Source organism: Ornithodoros turicata, chromosome 3 (genome assembly GCF_037126465.1).
Source record: "Ornithodoros turicata isolate Travis chromosome 3, ASM3712646v1, whole genome shotgun sequence".
NCBI classification, from domain to species: domain Eukaryota; kingdom Metazoa; phylum Arthropoda; class Arachnida; order Ixodida; family Argasidae; genus Ornithodoros; species Ornithodoros turicata.
This window is the reverse complement of record NC_088203.1, coordinates 106,942,971-106,962,583: the sequence shown is the minus strand read 5'-3', so window position 1 is coordinate 106,962,583 and position 19,613 is coordinate 106,942,971. Positions and strand designations below refer to the sequence as shown.

At 45.2% G+C, this 19,613-nt stretch overlaps 1 protein-coding gene across 1 annotated transcript in view; it reads left to right on the top strand.

Annotated features, from left to right (window-relative positions):
• Positions 1 to 3,894: 3,894 nt before the first annotated feature.
• Positions 3,895 to 19,613, top strand: part of LOC135389134 (motile sperm domain-containing protein 2-like) — a 30,288-nt gene continuing 14,569 nt past the window's right edge. The window contains exons 1-4 of the mRNA XM_064619144.1: positions 3,895 to 4,169; positions 11,632 to 11,778; positions 11,992 to 12,078; positions 19,438 to 19,592. Coding sequence (XP_064475214.1) covers positions 4,049 to 4,169; positions 11,632 to 11,778; positions 11,992 to 12,078; positions 19,438 to 19,592 — 510 coding nt within the window. The 5' untranslated portion in view covers positions 3,895 to 4,048. The remainder of the gene's footprint in view (positions 4,170 to 11,631; positions 11,779 to 11,991; positions 12,079 to 19,437; positions 19,593 to 19,613) is intronic.

Here is a 19,613-nt window from a genome sequence, read left to right as displayed (position 1 = left end):
ATGATGCGCTACGTTTGTTCAGTTTTGCATACTTGCCGTTGAGCAAAGATAACACCAATAGAGCCAACAAACCGCCATTTATTGGCTCATCATTGACTCGATTGGGCCTACTTAGGCCCAATGAAACCGTGATAGTGCCAATATTGGGCCAATATTGCGTGCTGCTTGAGTTTATTTCATGACAGGGATGGCTTTTCGTTATGCAACGGCCTCGTGCAAGGATGAAGAAGAAAGCCAAACATGGGCGTGTAAAATTATACGCCGGCTGTCAGTGACCATGGAAAATTTGCTTCCTCTGCTTTTAATATGTTTTGAGGAAATGTTTCCGTATCTCCTCGTGTATCTGTGTTGCAGAGCAGAGGGAAGGCGGACATCTCTTTGCAAAGCGGTTAGCATTTATGTGCCTCAGTCCAAGGGAAGTGCCCTCCTACTCTATGTCCGCAGCTATGTATTGATTGCCGTATTTGCTCAAATATTACATCGCCTGTGACACTTCTGTTCTGTCTTTGAAGAGCGTCACCATCTGCCGAGGTTCATTTTCCGCAGTACGGAGGTATACACGCTTGCACGCCGCGAAGCTCTTTGAGTGCAGCATTCGAGTGTTTAACTCAAGCCCATTGACAAACAATGGGCTTGAGCGCAACACTCGTTGAGTGAGTTTCGTGCAAGCGGGCGTGCAAGCTGTGGCCGTTTTACAGGGCCAGGCACCTTGCAGTTAGAAATAGCTTCGGAGCGCTACCACTGCACAATGTCAGCGTCAGAGGCGGATCCAGGATCTTTGGGGTGGGGGTGGGGTGGGGGGGGGGGGTGGGGGGGGTGTCCAGACTTGGACAGCTTGCTATTGCACTACCAAGGTCAACTTGGTAACTCTAGGGAAGGAAACTCTATGCAACGAAAGAAGTTGAGGGGGGATCACGACGTCCCCTGGACTCAGTATGCAAAAGTATGACGAGGCCATAACCGAGTCGTCAGTAGTTTTGTGGCGCCACCCCGTGTGGCGAGGTGAACGCGCGGCACTGCTTAGTTCACTGCGTCTTTTAAAGATGGCGCTGTATTATAAATCTTCTAAGAAAAAATCTTATATAAATCTTGTAAGTCTTATATGTCTGGTCATGCTGGTCATGAATGCACATGGTATGGCTCATGGTATGAATGCACACGTCAAGGAGCTCGATGGTCGCACTGACAACGCAGGCAGACTGCTTTTGGAGTTTCGTAGTAGACACGGGCTGTGTACAGTAAATACCTCCTCAAAATGCGAAGGCGAAATCACGTGGGAAGTAGGCAACTCCCATTCTTCTGTCGATTACTGTCGAATGACTTCTGGGCCCCAATCTTCAACTCCGACATACCAAGCGTTATCGTTATATTTAAAGTTCGCGCGCTATGAAATCGTTTCGGTAGGCTCGCACAAGAGCTCGTGGCGGATCACGGGTCAAGTGATGCACGTAACGCGCGTTATAGGGATAACGATATGTTGCTCGATCGGGCTCCACGCATATGTGATTAATTGACAAGAATGGAAGTGGAGGAAGAAGGAACGACAAACTTCGGAAGCGACCACAAGCGAGTGATGCTCTATTTCAATGTGAGGCCGGGTTTCACAAGAAGGGGAGAGAAATTTTGTATACAATTAAGTGACGTGGACTGGGACGAGATTGCGCAACTAATTGAAAAAAGAAATAGCGGGGTAAGGAGACACCGAAATAACTTATGAAGAGTTCATGGGTACGCTGAGAGAGAAAATACACATAATTAGTGGAAGGAAACGCAAACATAAAGGGGGGGGATCCAGAAAGAAGTGGTGGTACGAGGAAGTACGGGATACCATTCAGAAAAGAAAACGGGCAGTAAAGGAATATAGAAAAGCGAAGCGGACTAATTCGGCGATGGTCGAAATGAAGGGGGAAGAATACCTGGAAGTCAAAAGGCGAGCAGCCAAACTATAGTACAAGAGAAAATCCAAAAGGAGGGATGTGTGGCTCAAAGAAATAAGTGGAAAAGATAGGGCCCACGGAAGTTTTGGGCTCATGTACAACGGCTGGGAAAGCAGACAGAAAGGACGCAACAGTACTTGATTACGGACGAAGGAACCAAACTTAGTGAGGAGCAGGCGGTGAGCTACCTTCGAGACAGAATGAAAAAAAAAGAACAAACAAACAAAGAAAAACCGCTTGAACGACAGGGAAGCATGCCAGACATAGGGTACCCCATGGGTTCAGGGGAATACATCGTATCCGATAGGGAATGGAACAGGGCGGTGAAAAGTATATAGCCACGAACACGGCTATGGGATTAGATGGAATACCAATATCGCTAATACGGGCACTGGGACCACGAAGTATACGTCTCTTATACAGACAACAATTAGTGCTCGATCATTACTGGTGACATTTCGGCACAATGGTGAAACAGCAGAGTCAGCATGATATACAGGGGCAAAGTTCTACTGGGGCATATCGACGAATTACTGTCACGCCGGTAATCTACAGAATAGCAATACAGGTGCTAAAAGGAAGAATACAAAACTGGATGGAAGGTAGCCTGGGCGAACTACAGAATGGTTTCCGAAAAGGGAGGCGGCTGGATGACAACATCTTTGTACATACAGATATCGAAATAACGGAGAAAGAAGCCCTGTGGTTGGGCTTTTTGGACATTAAGGGCGCGTATGATTCGGTGTACCACAACATATCGTGGAAGGTGTTTGACAACGCAGGTATGGACACGGCAGTGATTGGCATATTTCGGGAAATTTACAAAGACAATGACCAGACTGACAAGACAAAGACAGGTCTGTGCTGCCTATCTCAGTGGTGTGCGCGTTTTCGTGTTCCCAACATTGAACCGTTACAGCAGATTAAGGTACAGCAGCTGATAAAATAGTGTAAACGCAATCTAGCTGGTGGACGAAATCCATGATGAAACAAGCCTGAGCAGGGGGGCTACACGAAATACGGTCCGTTGTGTATGTTCGTCATGTAAACCCATGCTCAGGCTTGTTTCATGACGGATTAACGTAGTAGTAGTTGTTCTTGCATATCAACATTTCAAGAGCAAGTCAACGCTGCATTTTCTTCTTTTAAAATGGTCCTACTCAACATGCACAAAAAGACTCGAGGTGCGGTCACTATATAAGCTTATATAATGACTTAACTTGAGGTATGGTACCACAACATGTACAGGCACTATTTTATACAGCAATCTTCTTCACTCTGAGGATCATACGCATGTAGTCGTTTCCTTTTAGTTTGAGACCAAGTTGTGACTTTAATGAAATTCTTTTCACATTATGAGTTTATTATGTTGTCACAGCCAAGCACAGTTCAACATGTTAAGCACACAGCACGACATTTGGTGCCTACACCCGTTAGTTGAATTTTGTTTCACGCCGATGACAGTTTTCCAAAGGTGCAGGATTCCATGGTACGCGATCCATTTTTTTGTCCATGTTCCGCAGAACTGATGCAGTTAACATCCGCCCGTTGAAAACACGCTGACTGGTCTTCTGTGCGTTCCAGTTTGCTCTACACCTTCTGGGAGAAGCGTAAATCGACGGGACCTTCCCTTACGTCACCTATTGAAGACTTCCGTGACGCTGTCAATTCTTGTCACATAGGTGTTGAAAAGACCGATGTCCCCTAACTTTGATTCCCGAAAAGACGCTTCCCTTCTGGAACAACGCTGGTACTTCTGTGCAGCTTTGAACCGCAAAGCACTGCAATGATAAGATATCCACGCACCTCGACTTTCAAGATATTGCGGGGCATGGGAAGTACGACCCCACTCTCGTAGAATAACGAAAGATGGAAAAGAGAAAGTTGCCTGACATTTCATGCAATTCAAAACTGCAGCAGAAGGAATAGAAAGCGGCTCATACGGAAAAAAAGGTCAAGTTGAGGGCGAGAGAAGTAGGTGACGTCACGCAACAGGTTCACAGTGAGGAAGCGGAGCATTTTGAACGAAGACGACCGTCTGGCATGTTGTAGCGGACATTTTCTGGCATGACATCGGGCCTGGCATAGGGAAGGAAGAGTGTGAAACGAGCATGGTTCAAGAGATTCAAAACGGCGATCATGACGTGTTCGGTGAGCGAGACTTCGTTGTCACGGATGATGACATCCTGGAGTTTCGGAAGAGGCTACAAGAGGAAGTGAAGAATGATCCAGGTGTGTAATGTAGTGTATTCACGGACGTGAGAGCTCAGTTCTACAGAGCACGCATCCCGCGGAGGGATATTCTTGCGAAAACATGTAACTAGGTTATTCGATACTACATAAAAAGCGTCAGCGTAGTCGTAGGAAACTTCCCAATCAGACTGCAAAAGGTCTCGAATGTGCAAGACCATCCTAACTGTCACGGGGCACCGTAATAACCACACCGTGGATTTGCGTGTATTGATTGTTTTTTTGTTGTTGTTTGTTTCAGGTATGCCGACATCTAATGCAGGTTATCTACATGACTCGGGGGGGGGGGGGGGGGGGGCGTATGAATGCCATAGTGCCAGTTTTAGGCGCGTGACATTGTATATTTTGCAGGTTAATATATTATTCAATTTATGTTTCATGTTTTTGCATAAATGCATAATTCGACCCCCTGTAGAAAGCCTTGCCTGCTAGTGGCAGCGCATCTGATGCTCAGAATATTGCAACGGGCGGTATACGACAAGAGGACAGTGACGTCAGAGGGAGACGATGTTAGTGCAGGACCCGGGCTAGCGTGGAAGCGGCCGTAAGAAACCTAATGTACCCCTGATAAAATCTATTAGGCGACGTGGGAGCATCGTAGCGATAGAGCACAGGAGTGGCAGAGAGTAAGACACGTGTATTCTGGGCCCATCCGAATACAAATCTATATACGTGAGGTAAGCATTCCAAGTGTCCGTTATTGGCGAACCCTACAGGTTTACAGGATTGGTATACGCTTTTCTTCTGCGCAAGTTGGGCCAATTGCGCTAAGCTCCTTACACAAGCCGATCCTGTCAGATAAACGTCGAAACGAGAACATTGAACACTGTAACGCAGGGTATTGAATTCGCAACCTCAGATAAGAACTGACAGTGTGTTCCTTTTTCTTTCCAAGCCACTCCTTATTCGCGTCGACGAGACAGTAGCCAATGTGTTAGCCAATAACCAGCCAGTAGCCCCCCCCCCCGCCCGAGTCATGTAGGTAACCTGCGTTGGATGTCGACATACCTGAAACAAACAACAACAACAAAAGAAAAAAGAAACACACACAATCAATACACGCAAATCCACGGTCTGGTTATTGGCTAATTGGTTATTATGGGCCAATAGCCAATATATTGGAGATGTCGCAGTCGCGCCAAAATAAACGTGCCTCCAAACTGATATTTCACTTAATGTTTTTTTCGTCGCATATAATTACGTGCATATTTCGATAATTTTTAGTGCGTATAAATCCCCGGTCTGTTAATGACGCTGCCCGCGGTGGGACTGGACCATTATAAGATTGGATTATTCGCTATTGTTGACATTAGAGAGTTTTAGTACATCGTACGCTATCGCATTTGCCTACGTAAGGGATAGCGTTGACGGTTCTGCGCAAGCCCATATCAGGAAGAGAGCTTCGCGCAGAACGACCAACGCTATCTGTTACGTGCGCTATCGCCTTTGCGTACGATGTACTAAAGCTCTCTATTTAATCTAGGACACACGGTTTTCAACCCGCTCCACTGATATACAACCGTCCAAAGGCCATACGTGTCTCGTGCCGCCCAAATCGGTCCACTCCAGCTGACCATTCATTAAGGCTTTATTTTCCACACCGAATGCGAGGGTTGTTTACCGCTCTCATGACGCTTCGATCGTTACGAAGGTCAGTGACTTCCTCAGTGAAGGTAGGTTCTCTGCATGGATCGCTACAGAAAGAGTAACGCCGTTAGGAGATAATTGTGTCGACTCAGACAACAAGTTTCGCATATGTAGGCCGCGGTTGTTGACTCCTTTCTTTCGATTCACGTAGGAATTGCTTCCTCTTTTTCTGCAACAGTGCTTTGACGCTTCCTGTTCGGGTACATATCCAACTCTCTCTAATCGATTACGTCCCATTTCGCTTAATCCGTCTTATCCAATTAAAGCTGTGGGTGAGTAAGTGTTGGGCGAAAGGGGATTGCCCTTTAGATTTCCAAATAAAAGTCAGTGGTCTATTAACTGTTTGCTGTGGTGACGTTTATACGATAAGACGGGCAATCTATTCCTCTACAGATTAGGACCTGCTGCATCAAATTACTAACACATGCACGTTTTTTTTTTCGTGCAGCTTTTGTGCACGCGCACTGATCCCTGAAGCTCCACGGGATAGGGAACGCATTCACCAGTGCACCGAAAAAGTGAAAATGATTTTGCAACGTTTCACAAGTTTATTGTGAGATGAGGAATGGGGACTTTCTCTACCTCATTGCTGGTGGTGACGCGGGGAATGAAGATGCGGGTACCCTGCTTTACAAAGCGTAAAGGAGGAACCTTCGCGTCAACTGCGAGATACATTAGAGGAGGAGAGTTATCCAACTACAATTGCGCTTTCGGGTGGGGAACAATACGTTCATTTAAAATTGCCAAGGACGCCAAACAATAGGCATTTTTTCGCATCCACTCAAAATACCTCCTATCTAGGCTAGACAAAGTGGAATAGAAAATAATTCTCTTTGTGAATTGCCTTCCTCATGATGGGGGAAAGTTGACGAAAAGCATTTCCTCGTGTGGACGAGGAACGGCACGAAAAGACGGCAGCACAACTGTTAGTTGTCCGTTTGCCTCGGTTATCATTCCGCAATTTCGGTTTTTATTCCTCGGGAGATTCAGTGGGTGTTATTCCGCATTTGTGTGGTTTTCCAAATTCGGTTATTTCCGGCATTTTAAAGCATTTGCACCAAAAATTGCGAAAAATCGGCAGTTATAATCACTAGTTAAACGGGGTGGTGCTATTTCCCTAAGAGCCACACGAAACATAATTACTTAAATTATGAGAGAAAATATTTTATTTGTTTGGATATTCGCTGAACTAGAGGCGGCTGCGCAGGTTGGTATTTCCCGCATTTCACCTGGAAAGGAGAAACATAAGTTTGATGCTCCGGAGGAAAAAAGTGCAATCGGGTACCGACACTTTCGGTATATAACGTCATTTGGTATAATTATCAGTTTCTCGGAATATGCCGAATCTCCAAAAAATTATGGGCGAGTGTTTTTCGGCGTTTTTCGGTCAACTCGAAAACTTGGAAACCCAGTTGGCCATTTCACGCCAAATGATCCAAACATACCGCTCGACAATGACCGATTTTTTTTAGGTTGTGCAGAGAGGACTTCGAAGGAAGAGTCGCTTCAAAATAAGTTTTCTTCAATATTTGAAGGTGCTCGAAAGGTTGCGACGAGTGAGAAAAGTGTATTTACATTTTTGCGAGTAATTGGTTCGGGCTTTGTTCTATAACTTTCCAAATGTGATTTTTATAAATGTCATTTGAAGATGCGACATTCTACCCTGTATACGTCATGCAAAGCAGATTTCCATAAAACACTTTATGACGCTATGTGACGCAGCAGTACTATTCCCATAAATCGATTCATGATCCATATCATGAAAATAGTCATGGAATGTCATAACGACCGTCAGCAGTCATAAAACACTATATGACACGTTTAGAAGCAGCTGTAGTCCCATAAAATCAATTCGTGGCACATATCCTGAAAATAATCATAAAATGTCATGCTGACCATCGGTAGTCATAAAACACTGTATGATATTGTTTGAAGCGCAGTAGTTCCAAAATCGGCTCATGGCACATATGATGCAAATAGTCGCGGAATGTGATAATGGGCGTCGGTAGTCATAATACACTGTATGCCACCATATGAAGCAGCAGTAGTCCCAAAAAATCGACTCAAGTCATATATAATAAAAATAGTCATAGAATGTCATGATTGTCGGTAGTCATAAAACACTATATGACACGTTTAGAAGCAGCTGTAGTGCCATAAAATCAATTCATGGCACATTCATGAAAATAATCATAAAATGTCATGGTGCGACATTCTGCCCTGTATACCTCATGCAAAGCAGGTTTCAGTGACACTTTGACACTATGTGACGTAGCAGTATTCCCATAAAATCGATTCATGACACATATCATGAAAATAGTCACGGAGTGTCATAATGACCATCGGTAGTCATAAAACACTATATGGCACGTTTAGAAGCAGCGGTAGTCTCATTAAATCAATTCATGGCACATTCATGAAAATAATCATAAAATGTCATTATGCGACATTCTGCCCTGTATACCTCATGCAAAGCAGGTTTCAGTGACACTTTGACACTATGTGACGTAGCAGTATTCCCATAAAATCGATTCATGACACATATCATGAAAATAGTCACGGAGTGTCATAATGACCATCGGTAGTCATAAAACACTATATGGCACGTTTAGAAGCAGCGGTAGTCTCATTAAATCAATTCATGGCACATTCATGAAAATAATCATAAAATGTCATTATGCGACATTCTGCCCTGTATACCTCATGCAAAGCAGGTTTCAGTGACACTTTGACACTATGTGACGTAGCAGTATTCCCATAAAATCGATTCATGACACATATCATGAAAATAGTCACGGAGTGTCATAATGACCATCGGTAGTCATAAAACACTATATGGCACGTTTAGAAGCAGCGGTAGTCTCATTAAATCAATTCATGGCACATTCATGAAAATAATCATAAAATGTCATGGTGCGACATTCTGCCCTGTATACCTCATGCAAAGCAGGTTTCAGTGACACTTTGACACTATGTGACGTAGCAGTATTCCCATAAAATCGATTCATGACACATATCATGAAAATAGTCACGGAGTGTCATAATGACCATCGGTAGTCATAAAACACTATATGGCACGTTTAGAAGCAGCGGTAGTCTCATTAAATCAATTCATGGCACATTCATGAAAATAATCATAAAATGTCATGGTGAGACATTCTGCCCGGTATACCTCATGCAAAGCAGGTTTCAGTGACACTTTGACACTATGTGACGTAGCAGTATTCCCATAAAATCGATTCATGACACATATCATGAAAATAGTCACGGAGTGTCATAATGACCATCGGTAGTCATAAAACACTATATGGCACGTTTAGAAGCAGCGGTAGTCTCATTAAATCAATTCATGGCACATTCATGAAAATAATCATAAAATGTCATGGTGCGACATTCTGCCCTGTATACCTCATGCAAAGCAGGTTTCAGTGACACTTTGACACTATGTGACGTAGCAGTATTCCCATAAAATCGATTCATGACACATATCATGAAAATAGTCACGGAGTGTCATAATGACCATCGGTAGTCATAAAACACTATATGGCACGTTTAGAAGCAGCGGTAGTCTCATTAAATCAATTCATGGCACATTCATGAAAATAATCATAAAATGTCATTATGCGACATTCTGCCCTGTATACCTCATGCAAAGCAGGTTTCAGTGACACTTTGACACTATGTGACGTAGCAGTATTCCCATAAAATCGATTCATGACACATATCATGAAAATAGTCACGGAGTGTCATAATGACCATCGGTAGTCATAAAACACTATATGGCACGTTTAGAAGCAGCGGTAGTCTCATTAAATCAATTCATGGCACATTCATGAAAATAATCATAAAATGTCATTATGCGACATTCTGCCCTGTATACCTCATGCAAAGCAGGTTTCAGTGACACTTTGACACTATGTGACGTAGCAGTATTCCCATAAAATCGATTCATGACACATATCATGAAAATAGTCACGGAGTGTCATAATGACCATCGGTAGTCATAAAACACTATATGGCACGTTTAGAAGCAGCGGTAGTCTCATTAAATCAATTCATGGCACATTCATGAAAATAATCATAAAATGTCATTATGCGACATTCTGCCCTGTATACCTCATGCAAAGCAGGTTTCAGTGACACTTTGACACTATGTGACGTAGCAGTATTCCCATAAAATCGATTCATGACACATATCATGAAAATAGTCACGGAGTGTCATAATGACCATCGGTAGTCATAAAACACTATATGGCACGTTTAGAAGCAGCGGTAGTCTCATTAAATCAATTCATGGCACATTCATGAAAATAATCATAAAATGTCATTATGCGACATTCTGCCCTGTATACCTCATGCAAAGCAGGTTTCAGTGACACTTTGACACTATGTGACGTAGCAGTATTCCCATAAAATCGATTCATGACACATATCATGAAAATAGTCACGGAGTGTCATAATGACCATCGGTAGTCATAAAACACTATATGGCACGTTTAGAAGCAGCGGTAGTCTCATTAAATCAATTCATGGCACATTCATGAAAATAATCATAAAATGTCATGGTGCGACATTCTGCCCTGTATACCTCATGCAAAGCAGGTTTCAGTGACACTTTGACACTATGTGACGTAGCAGTATTCCCATAAAATCGATTCATGACACATATCATGAAAATAGTCACGGAGTGTCATAATGACCATCGGTAGTCATAAAACACTATATGGCACGTTTAGAAGCAGCGGTAGTCTCATTAAATCAATTCATGGCACATTCATGAAAATAATCATAAAATGTCATTATGCGACATTCTGCCCTGTGTACCTCATGCAAAGCAGGTTTCAATAAAACACTTTGACACTATGTGACGCAGCAGTATTCCCATAAAATCGATTCGTGTCACATATCACGAAAATAGTCATGAAATGTCATAACGATCGTCGGCAATCATAAAACACTATATGACACGTTTAGAAGCAGCGGTAGTCCCATAAAATCAATTCATGGCACATATCATGAAAATAATCATAAAATCTCATGATGCGACATTCTACCCTGTATACCTCATGCAAAGCAGGTTTCCATAAAACACTTTATGACACTATGTGACGCAGCAGTATTTCCATAAAATCGATTCATGACACATATCATGTTTGGATCATTTGGTGTAGTATGACCCAGTTGTCATCTAGTGACGTGCGATGAATTCAATCTCTCCCTATTATTGTTTTCGACAACATCCCATCTCAAAGGAGAACGCGCGTAATTAAAAGGGAAATGACATTCTCTGAGCGCGTCGAAAATTTGGGGTCATCCGAGGACCTTGCAAATTTTTACAGGTCGTTTGAATAGCAGCTTTGTCAAATCCTCATCTGTTCGAGAAAGCGCTTGGGAACAGACCACAAAATAGTAATGCACATTGTGGAGCGACCCTGGACAGAATTCACTGATAGCATGATTTCAATGTCACGGAGGAAAAAGCCGTCTTCGTGAGAATGCGTTCAGATACGCGGTAGGGCCCGCTTTGGAGATCCCAGGTGGCAACGGACAAACTATTTTCAAAACGACGACAGATAACAAATATTGATGTAATAAACACGCTCATCTGCGCTCCGTATGCATTTCGCCATCCGCACAACGAGAATACAGGAAGAAAAAAGTATGTTGGAAATGTAAAGCATTTTCGGGGGGGGGGGGGCTCCGTTTTGTTCATTTCATAAAGGACTCCGTCAAAAAAGATTTCCAAAATGAACGAAATAAATTTTGTTTCTCGCTCATCGTTGTAATCTTTTTCCAGATGCGTACCATCCGGCAGATTTACAAAAAATGTGGGACAGCGCGGAATTGTGCCGGAGGTTTATCAGGCAAAAATTCCTGCGCGTGGAGGAGGCTGTTCAGATGGCCAAGATGGCACTCATGTGGAGAAACAAGTTCGAAGTGAATGGTAAGCAAGATGTCTTTGCAGGAAAATCACTTTATGCTACTCACTTGGAGTGCCGCTTTTCTAAAAGGACACCAGCCTAAAACGTGCTGCCGAATAAGGTGTGGAAGCTCTTATCCCATGCCCATGTAATCACCCACCGTAGCTCCCCCTTGCTTTTCACGTTTATAGTCCGGCACAGTCGGAAGCTGTTGAAAGTACCGCATTGCATTTCAGACATCACAGAATCTAACGTGCCGTTAGAATGGTTTGCTTTCGGTGCCATGTTTCCGTTGGGGAAGGACAAGTATGGAAGCCAAATGAGTAAGTTTCTATTTAAGTTTCTGCAAGGTAAGATTTCTTCTGGAAGCTCGACATTGTAGGACTGTGATAAGACACCAATTTCGACGGACGTGAACTTGAGCGCATGCGAAGTTTTGACAGCAAAAATAGACACTCAGAAAATAAGCATACCCGTACGGGACGTATGGGACGCCGTACTTGACATTGAACGATTGCAGTTGATGAAAATTCCACAACAGTGGGATTTAAACCCACACCCTCTGATTGCGTTGTTACCTTGTACGTGAGATAGAGTTTCTGTCAGTGTAAAGGGGACTTTCTCCACATGTAGTCCTTCTACTTGATGACGATACCCATCTCTGATTGCCGATCAGAGATGCTACCATAATTACACCAGAGAGGGTAGCTAGCATGGTGTAATTGCTAACATCTCTGACCGGCAAGCTGTGGGTGTGGGTTCGAATTCCACTTCTGATGCCCTTTCTTCAGCTGAAGTATGCAGTTGGGCGTTGTGAGCCTTGTTTTGCCCTTCTATGTTTAATTGCCTCCTCTACTCCAACGTCATACTTGACACTTCCAACGGTGTTTCCGACCGACGTAAGGACACCCTGAACAATATCTAGGAAAGGCACACGCTTTATGGTACCTGGACGTTGTGGGGCTTGTTTTGCCCTTCTATGTTTAATTGCCTCATCTACTCCAACGTCATACTTGACACTTCCAACGTTCTTTCCGACCGACGTAAGGACACCCTGAACAATATCTAGGAAATGCACACGCTTTATGGTACCTGGGCGTTGTGGGGCTTGTTTTGCCCTTCTGTGCTTAATTGCCTCATATACTCCAACGTCATACTTGACACTTCCAACGGTGTTTCCGACCGACGTAAGGACACCCTGAACAATATCTAGGAAAGGCACACGCTTTATGGTACCTGGGCGTTGAGGGGCTTGTTTTGCCCTTCTATGTTTAATTGCCTCATCTACTCCAACGTCATACTTGGCACTTCCAACGGCGTTTCTGACCGACGTAAGGACACCCTGAACAATATCCAGGAAAGGCACACGCTTTATGGTACCTGGGCGTTGAGGGGCTTGTTTTGCCCTTCTATGTTTAATTGCCTCATCTACTCCAACGTCATACTTGACACTTCCAACGGTGTTTCCGACCGACGTAAGGACACCCTGAACAATACCTAGGAAAGGCACACGCTTTATGGTACCTGGACGTTGTGGGGCTTGTTTTGCCCTTCTATGTATAATTGCCTCATCTACTCCAACGTCATACTTGACACTTCCAACGTTCTTTCCGACCGACGTAAGGACACCCTGAACAATACCTAGGAAATGCACACGCTTTATGGTACCTGGGCGTTGAGGGGCTTGTTTTGCCCTTCTATGTTTAATTGCCTCATCTACTCCAACGTCATACTTTACACTTCCAACGGTGTTTCCGACCGACGTAAGGACACCCTGAACAATATCTAGGAAAGGCACACGCTTTATGGTACCTGGGCGTTGAGGGGCTTGTTTTGCCCTTCTATGTTTAATTGCCTCATCTACTCCAACGTCATACTTGACACTTCCAACGGTGTTTCCGACCGACGTAAGGACACCCTGAACAATATCCAGGAAAGGCACACGCTTTATGGTACCTGGGCGTTGAGGGGCTTGTTTTGCCCTTCTATGTTTAATTGCCTCATCTACTCCAACGTCATACTTGACACTTCCAACGGTGTTTCCGACCGACGTAAGGACACCCTGAACAATACCTAGGAAAGGCACACGCTTTATGGTACCTGGACGTTGTGGGGCTTGTTTTGCCCTTCTATGTATAATTGCCTCATCTACTCCAACGTCATACTTGACACTTCCAACGTTCTTTCCGACCGACGTAAGGACACCCTGAACAATACCTAGGAAATGCACACGCTTTATGGTACCTGGGCGTTGAGGGGCTTGTTTTGCCCTTCTATGTTTAATTGCCTCATCTACTCCAACGTCATACTTGACACTTCCAACGGCGTTTCCGACCGACGTAAGGACACCCTGAACAATATCTAGGAAAGGCACACGCTTTATGGTACCTAGGGCGTTGAGGGGCTTGTTTTGCCCTTCTATGCTTAATTGCCTCATCTACTCCAACGTCATACTTGACACTTCCAACGGTGTTTCCGACCGACGTAAGGACACCCTGAACAATATCTAGGAAAGGCACACGCTTTATGGTACCTGGGCGTTGAGGGGCTTGTTTTGCCCTTCTGTGCTTAATTGCCTCATCTACTCCAACGTCATACTTGACACTTCCAACATTTCTTTCCGACCGACGTAAGGACACCCTGAACAATATCTAGGAAAGGCACAGGCTTTATGGTACCTGGGCGTTGTGGGGCTTGTTTTGCCCTTCTGTGCTTAATTGCCTCATCTACTCCAACGTCATACTTGACACTTCCAACGGTGTTTCCGACCGACGTAAGGACACCCTGAACAATATCTAGGGAAGGCACACGCTTTATGGTACCTGGGCGTTGAGGGGCTTGTTTTGCCCTTCTATGTTTAATTGCCTCATCTACTCCAACGTCATACTTGACACTTCCAACGGCGTTTCCGACCGACGTAAGGACACCCTGAACAATATCTAGGAAAGGCACACGCTTTATGGTACCTTGGCGTTGAGGGGCTTGTTTTGCCCTTCTATGTTTAATTGCCTCATCTACTCCAACGTCATACTTGACACTTCCAACGGTGTTTCCGACCGACGTAAGGACACCCTGAACAATATGTAGGGAAGGCACACGCTTTATGGTACCTGGGCGTTGAGGGGCTTGTTTTGCCCTTCTATGTTTAATTGCCTCATCTACTCCAACGTCATACTTGACACTTCCAACGGCGTTTCCGACCGACGTAAGGACACCCTGAACAATATCTAGGAAAGGCACACGCTTTATGGTACCTGGGCGTTGAGGGGCTTGTTTTGCCCTTCTATGTTTAATTGCCTCATCTACTCCAACGTCATACTTGACACTTCCAACGGTGTTTCCGACCGACGTAAGGACACCCTGAACAATATCTAGGAAAGGCACACGCTTTATGGTACCTGGGCGTTGAGGGGCTTGTTTTGCCCTTCTATGTTTAATTGCCTCATCTACTCCAACGTCATACTTGACACTTCCAACGGTGTTTCCGACCGACGTAAGGCCACCCTGAACAATATCTAGGAAAGGCACGCGCTTTATGGTACCTGGGCGTTGAGGGGCTTGTTTTGCCCTTCTATGTTCAATTGCCTCATCTACTCCAACGTCATACTTGACACTTCCAACGGCGTTTCCGACCGACGTAAGGCCACCCTGAAGAATATCTAGGAAAGGCACACGCTTTATGGTACCTGGGCGTTGAGGGGCTTGTTTTGCCCTTCTATGTTTAATTGCCTCATCTACTCCAACGTCATACTTGACACTTCCAACGGTGTTTCCGACCGACGTAAGGACACCCTGAACAATATCTAGGAAAGGCACGCGCTTTATGGTACCTGGGCGTTGAGGGGCTTGTTTTGCCCTTCTATGTTTAATTGCCTCATCTACTCCAACGTCATACTTGACACTTCCAACGGTGTTTCCGACCGACGTAAGGACACCCTGAACAATATCTAGGAAAGGCACGCGCTTTATGGTACCTGGGCGTTGAGGGGCTTGTTTTGCCCTTCTATGTTTAATTGCCTCATCTACTCCAACGTCATACTTGACACTTCCAACGGCGTTTCCGACCGACGTAAGGACACCCTGAAGAATATCTAGGAAAGGCACACGCTTTATGGTACCTGGGCGTTGAGGGGCTTGTTTTGCCCTTCTATGTTTAATTGCCTCATCTACTCCAACGTCATACTTGACACTTCCAATGGTGTTTCCGACCGACGTAAGGACACCCTGAACAATATCTAGGAAAGGCACATGCTTTATGGTACCTGGGCGTTGAGGGGCTTGTTTTGCCCTTCTATGTTTAATTGCCTCATCTACTCCAACGTCATACTTGACACTTCCAACGGCGTTTCCGACCGACGTAAGGACACCCTGAAGAATATCTAGGAAAGGCACACGCTTTATGGTACCTGGGCGTTGAGGGGCTTGTTTTGCCCTTCTATGTTTAATTGCCTCATCTACTCCAACGTCATACTTGACACTTCCAAAGGCGTTTCCGACCGACGTAAGGACACCCTGAACAATATCTAGGAAAGGCACACGCTTTATGGTACCTGGGCGTTGAGGGGCTTGTTTTGCCCTTCTATGTTTAATTGCCTCATCTACTCCAACGTCATACTTGACACTTCCAACGGCGTTTCCGACCGACGTAAGGACACCCTGAACAATATCTAGGAAAGGCACACGCTTTATGGTACCTGGGCGTTGAGGGGCTTGTTTTGCCCTTCTATGTTTAATTGCCTCATCTACTCCAACGTCATACTTGACACTTCCAACGGCGTTTCCGACCGGAGTTTCCGACCGACGTAAGAACACCCTGAACAATATCTAGGAAAGGCACACGCTTTATGGTACCTGGGCGTTGAGGGGCTTGTTTTGCCCTTCTATGTTTAATTGCCTCATCTACTCCAACGTCATACTTGACACTTCCAACGGCGTTTCCGACCGACGTAAGGACACCCTGAACAATATCTAGGAAAAGGCACACGCTTTATGGTACCTGGGCGTTGAGGGGCTTGTTTTGCCCTTCTATGTTTAATTGCCTCATCTACTCCAACGTCATACTTGACACTTCCAACGGCGTTTCCGACCGACGTAAGGACACCCTGAACAATATCTAGGAAAGGCACACGCTTTATGGTACCTGGGCGTTGAGGGGCTTGTTTTGCCCTTCTATGTTTAATTGCCTCATCTACTCCAACGTCATACTTGACACTTCCAACGGCGTTTCCGACCGGAGTTTCCGACCGACGTAAGAACACCCTGAACAATATCTAGGAAAGGCACACGCTTTATGGTACCTGGGCGTTGAGGGGCTTGTTTTGCCCTTCTATGTTTAATTGCCTCATCTACTCCAACGTCATACTTGACACTTCCAACGGCGTTTCCGACCGACGTAAGGACACCCTGAACAATATCTAGGAAAGGCACACGCTTTATGGTACCTGGGCGTTGAGGGGCTTGTTTTGCCCTTCTATGTTTAATTGCCTCATCTACTCCAACGTCATACTTGACACTTCCAACGGCGTTTCCGACCGACGTAAGGACACCCTGAACAATATCTAGGAAAGGCACACGCTTTATGGTACCTGGGCGTTGAGGGACTTGTTTTGCCCTTCTATGTTTAATTGCCTCATCTACTCCAACGTCATACTTGACACTTCCAACGGCGTTTCCGACCGGAGTTTCCGACCGACGTAAGAACACCCTGAACAATATCTAGGAAAGGCACACGCTTTATGGTACCTGGGCGTTGAGGGGCTTGTTTTGCCCTTCTATGTTTAATTGCCTCATCTACTCCAACGTCATACTTGACACTTCCAACGGCGTTTCCGACCGACGTAAGGACACCCTGAACAATATCTAGGAAAGGCACACGCTTTATGGTACCTGGGCGTTGAGGGGCTTGTTTTGCCCTTCTATGTTTAATTGCCTCATCTACTCCAACGTCATACTTGACACTTCCAACGGCGTTTCCGACCGACGTAAGGACACCCTGAACAATATCTAGGAAAGGCACACGCTTTATCGTACCTGGGCGTTGAGGGGCTTGTTTTGCCCTTCTGTGTTTAATTGCCTCATCTACTCCAACGTCATACTTGACACTTCCAACGGCGTTTCCGACCGACGTAAGGACACCCTGAACAATATCTAGGAAAGGCACACGCTTTATGGTACCTGGGCGTTGAGGGGCTTGTTTTGCCCTTCTATGTTTAATTGCCTCATCTACTCCAACGTCATACTTGACACTTCCAACGGCGTTTCCGACCGACGTAAGAACACCGTGAACAAAATCTTAGGGCTTTGGCAGTGGGAAGTGCGGAAAGCTACAGTTCCGTCCGTAAGGAAATCGTGAAGCTAGCTGAAGAGTCGACCAGATACTCCAAAAGACCGCAAGCCGTGGAGCACACAGATGTGCGAGACGGTATCATACGCGCGCTTAATGTCCAGGAAGACCGATACAACGATCCGCCGATGAGCACGAGCATGTTGGACTGTGGAGACGTCGAGAACTGGATCGATGGTGCTTCTTGGGCGACGAAATCCAGCCATTTCCTGAGGGAACGCACCTTGTTTTTCGAGGCACCAGTCGAGGCGATGCACAACCATTTTCTCCATCAGTTTTCCCATACAGCTTGTCAGGCTCAGACGGCGAAAGTAGGATAGGGCATTTGAGGGTTTGTCTTGGTTCAGGATGGGAACAACTAATGCCTCCTTCCAGGTAGATGGTACGGATTCCTGTCGCCAAGACGTATTATAAACATGAAGGAGAGCTTGGAGTGACTGCTCGTCAAGGTTTCGCAGTGCGGCATAGGTGATTTTATCTGGTCCTGGGGACGATCGCACATTCGGATGTTTCAACGCACTCTTCAGCTGGATTAGAGTAAAGTCGAGGTCCATAACCTCCGGTGGACGGGGCCAGTCTTGGTGGATTTCTGTCTTCAAACTCTGGACAAAACTGTGTATACTGCAGACGTTGAGGCAGCCACCGGTGTCGTTAGGATGACGGAAAAATCTGTCGATAGAAATATGTCTGAAAGCATCTGAGGAAAACCCCAGACAGCGCAGCCAGATCTACGTGTCTGCTGCTTTACCGTACCTTTATATACCGTGCCAATGATGAGGACGGTGCCCATAAGAATATATCGGCGACTCTCGTCCTCTTTCCTTACGAATCTTCTGAAGAGTGGTTTTGTGTGCGCTGTTTGTATGTGTTCTGTGTATTTTGCTCTGTTATGAACTACCTACAGGCCCAACGAGGTGTTCCTCCCTTTCTCTACTCGACCAGCGCCGTTTTACCCGACTGTCACATGGCACTCGAGTGCTGTTGCTGGATATAAACGCTGTTTATCAGTCAATCGAGTAAAAGAGAAGGAATACTGAAACGTCCCTTGAGACTGTTTCTTATCTTCCATCACTCCCGTATGGGAACCAGGCGGATAGCTGAGCAAGAGAGCACATTTCTGAGGGATTTTTCGGCTTCATTTTGCGCCGGTGCGTCTGCAGGAAAACCCGGATTTCTTTTTCAACTAACGAGTGTGTGTAAATGATGCGATGCCTCGAGGAGGTTTGCCAAAAAGAAAGTTCTTGGATAGTTTCTGGGGAACTTTCGTGAAACGGCAAAGCGTTCCCTTTAAGAGTTGGATCCATCGTAAAGGGATGAAAGCGTGTAAATTATCTTTCAGTTATCTCCCGGGTGAAACTGCATCGCAAGAACGAAAGAATGTCCAAACAAATGAAGCGTTTCCTCGTCTTCTGGGTGGAAAAACTCCTGTACGAGTTGGACTGTGTGCGGTTGAGTTTCGTCTTCGACTGTGCAGGCTCCGGATACGCCAATCTGGTAAGACATTGAAAGCATTGC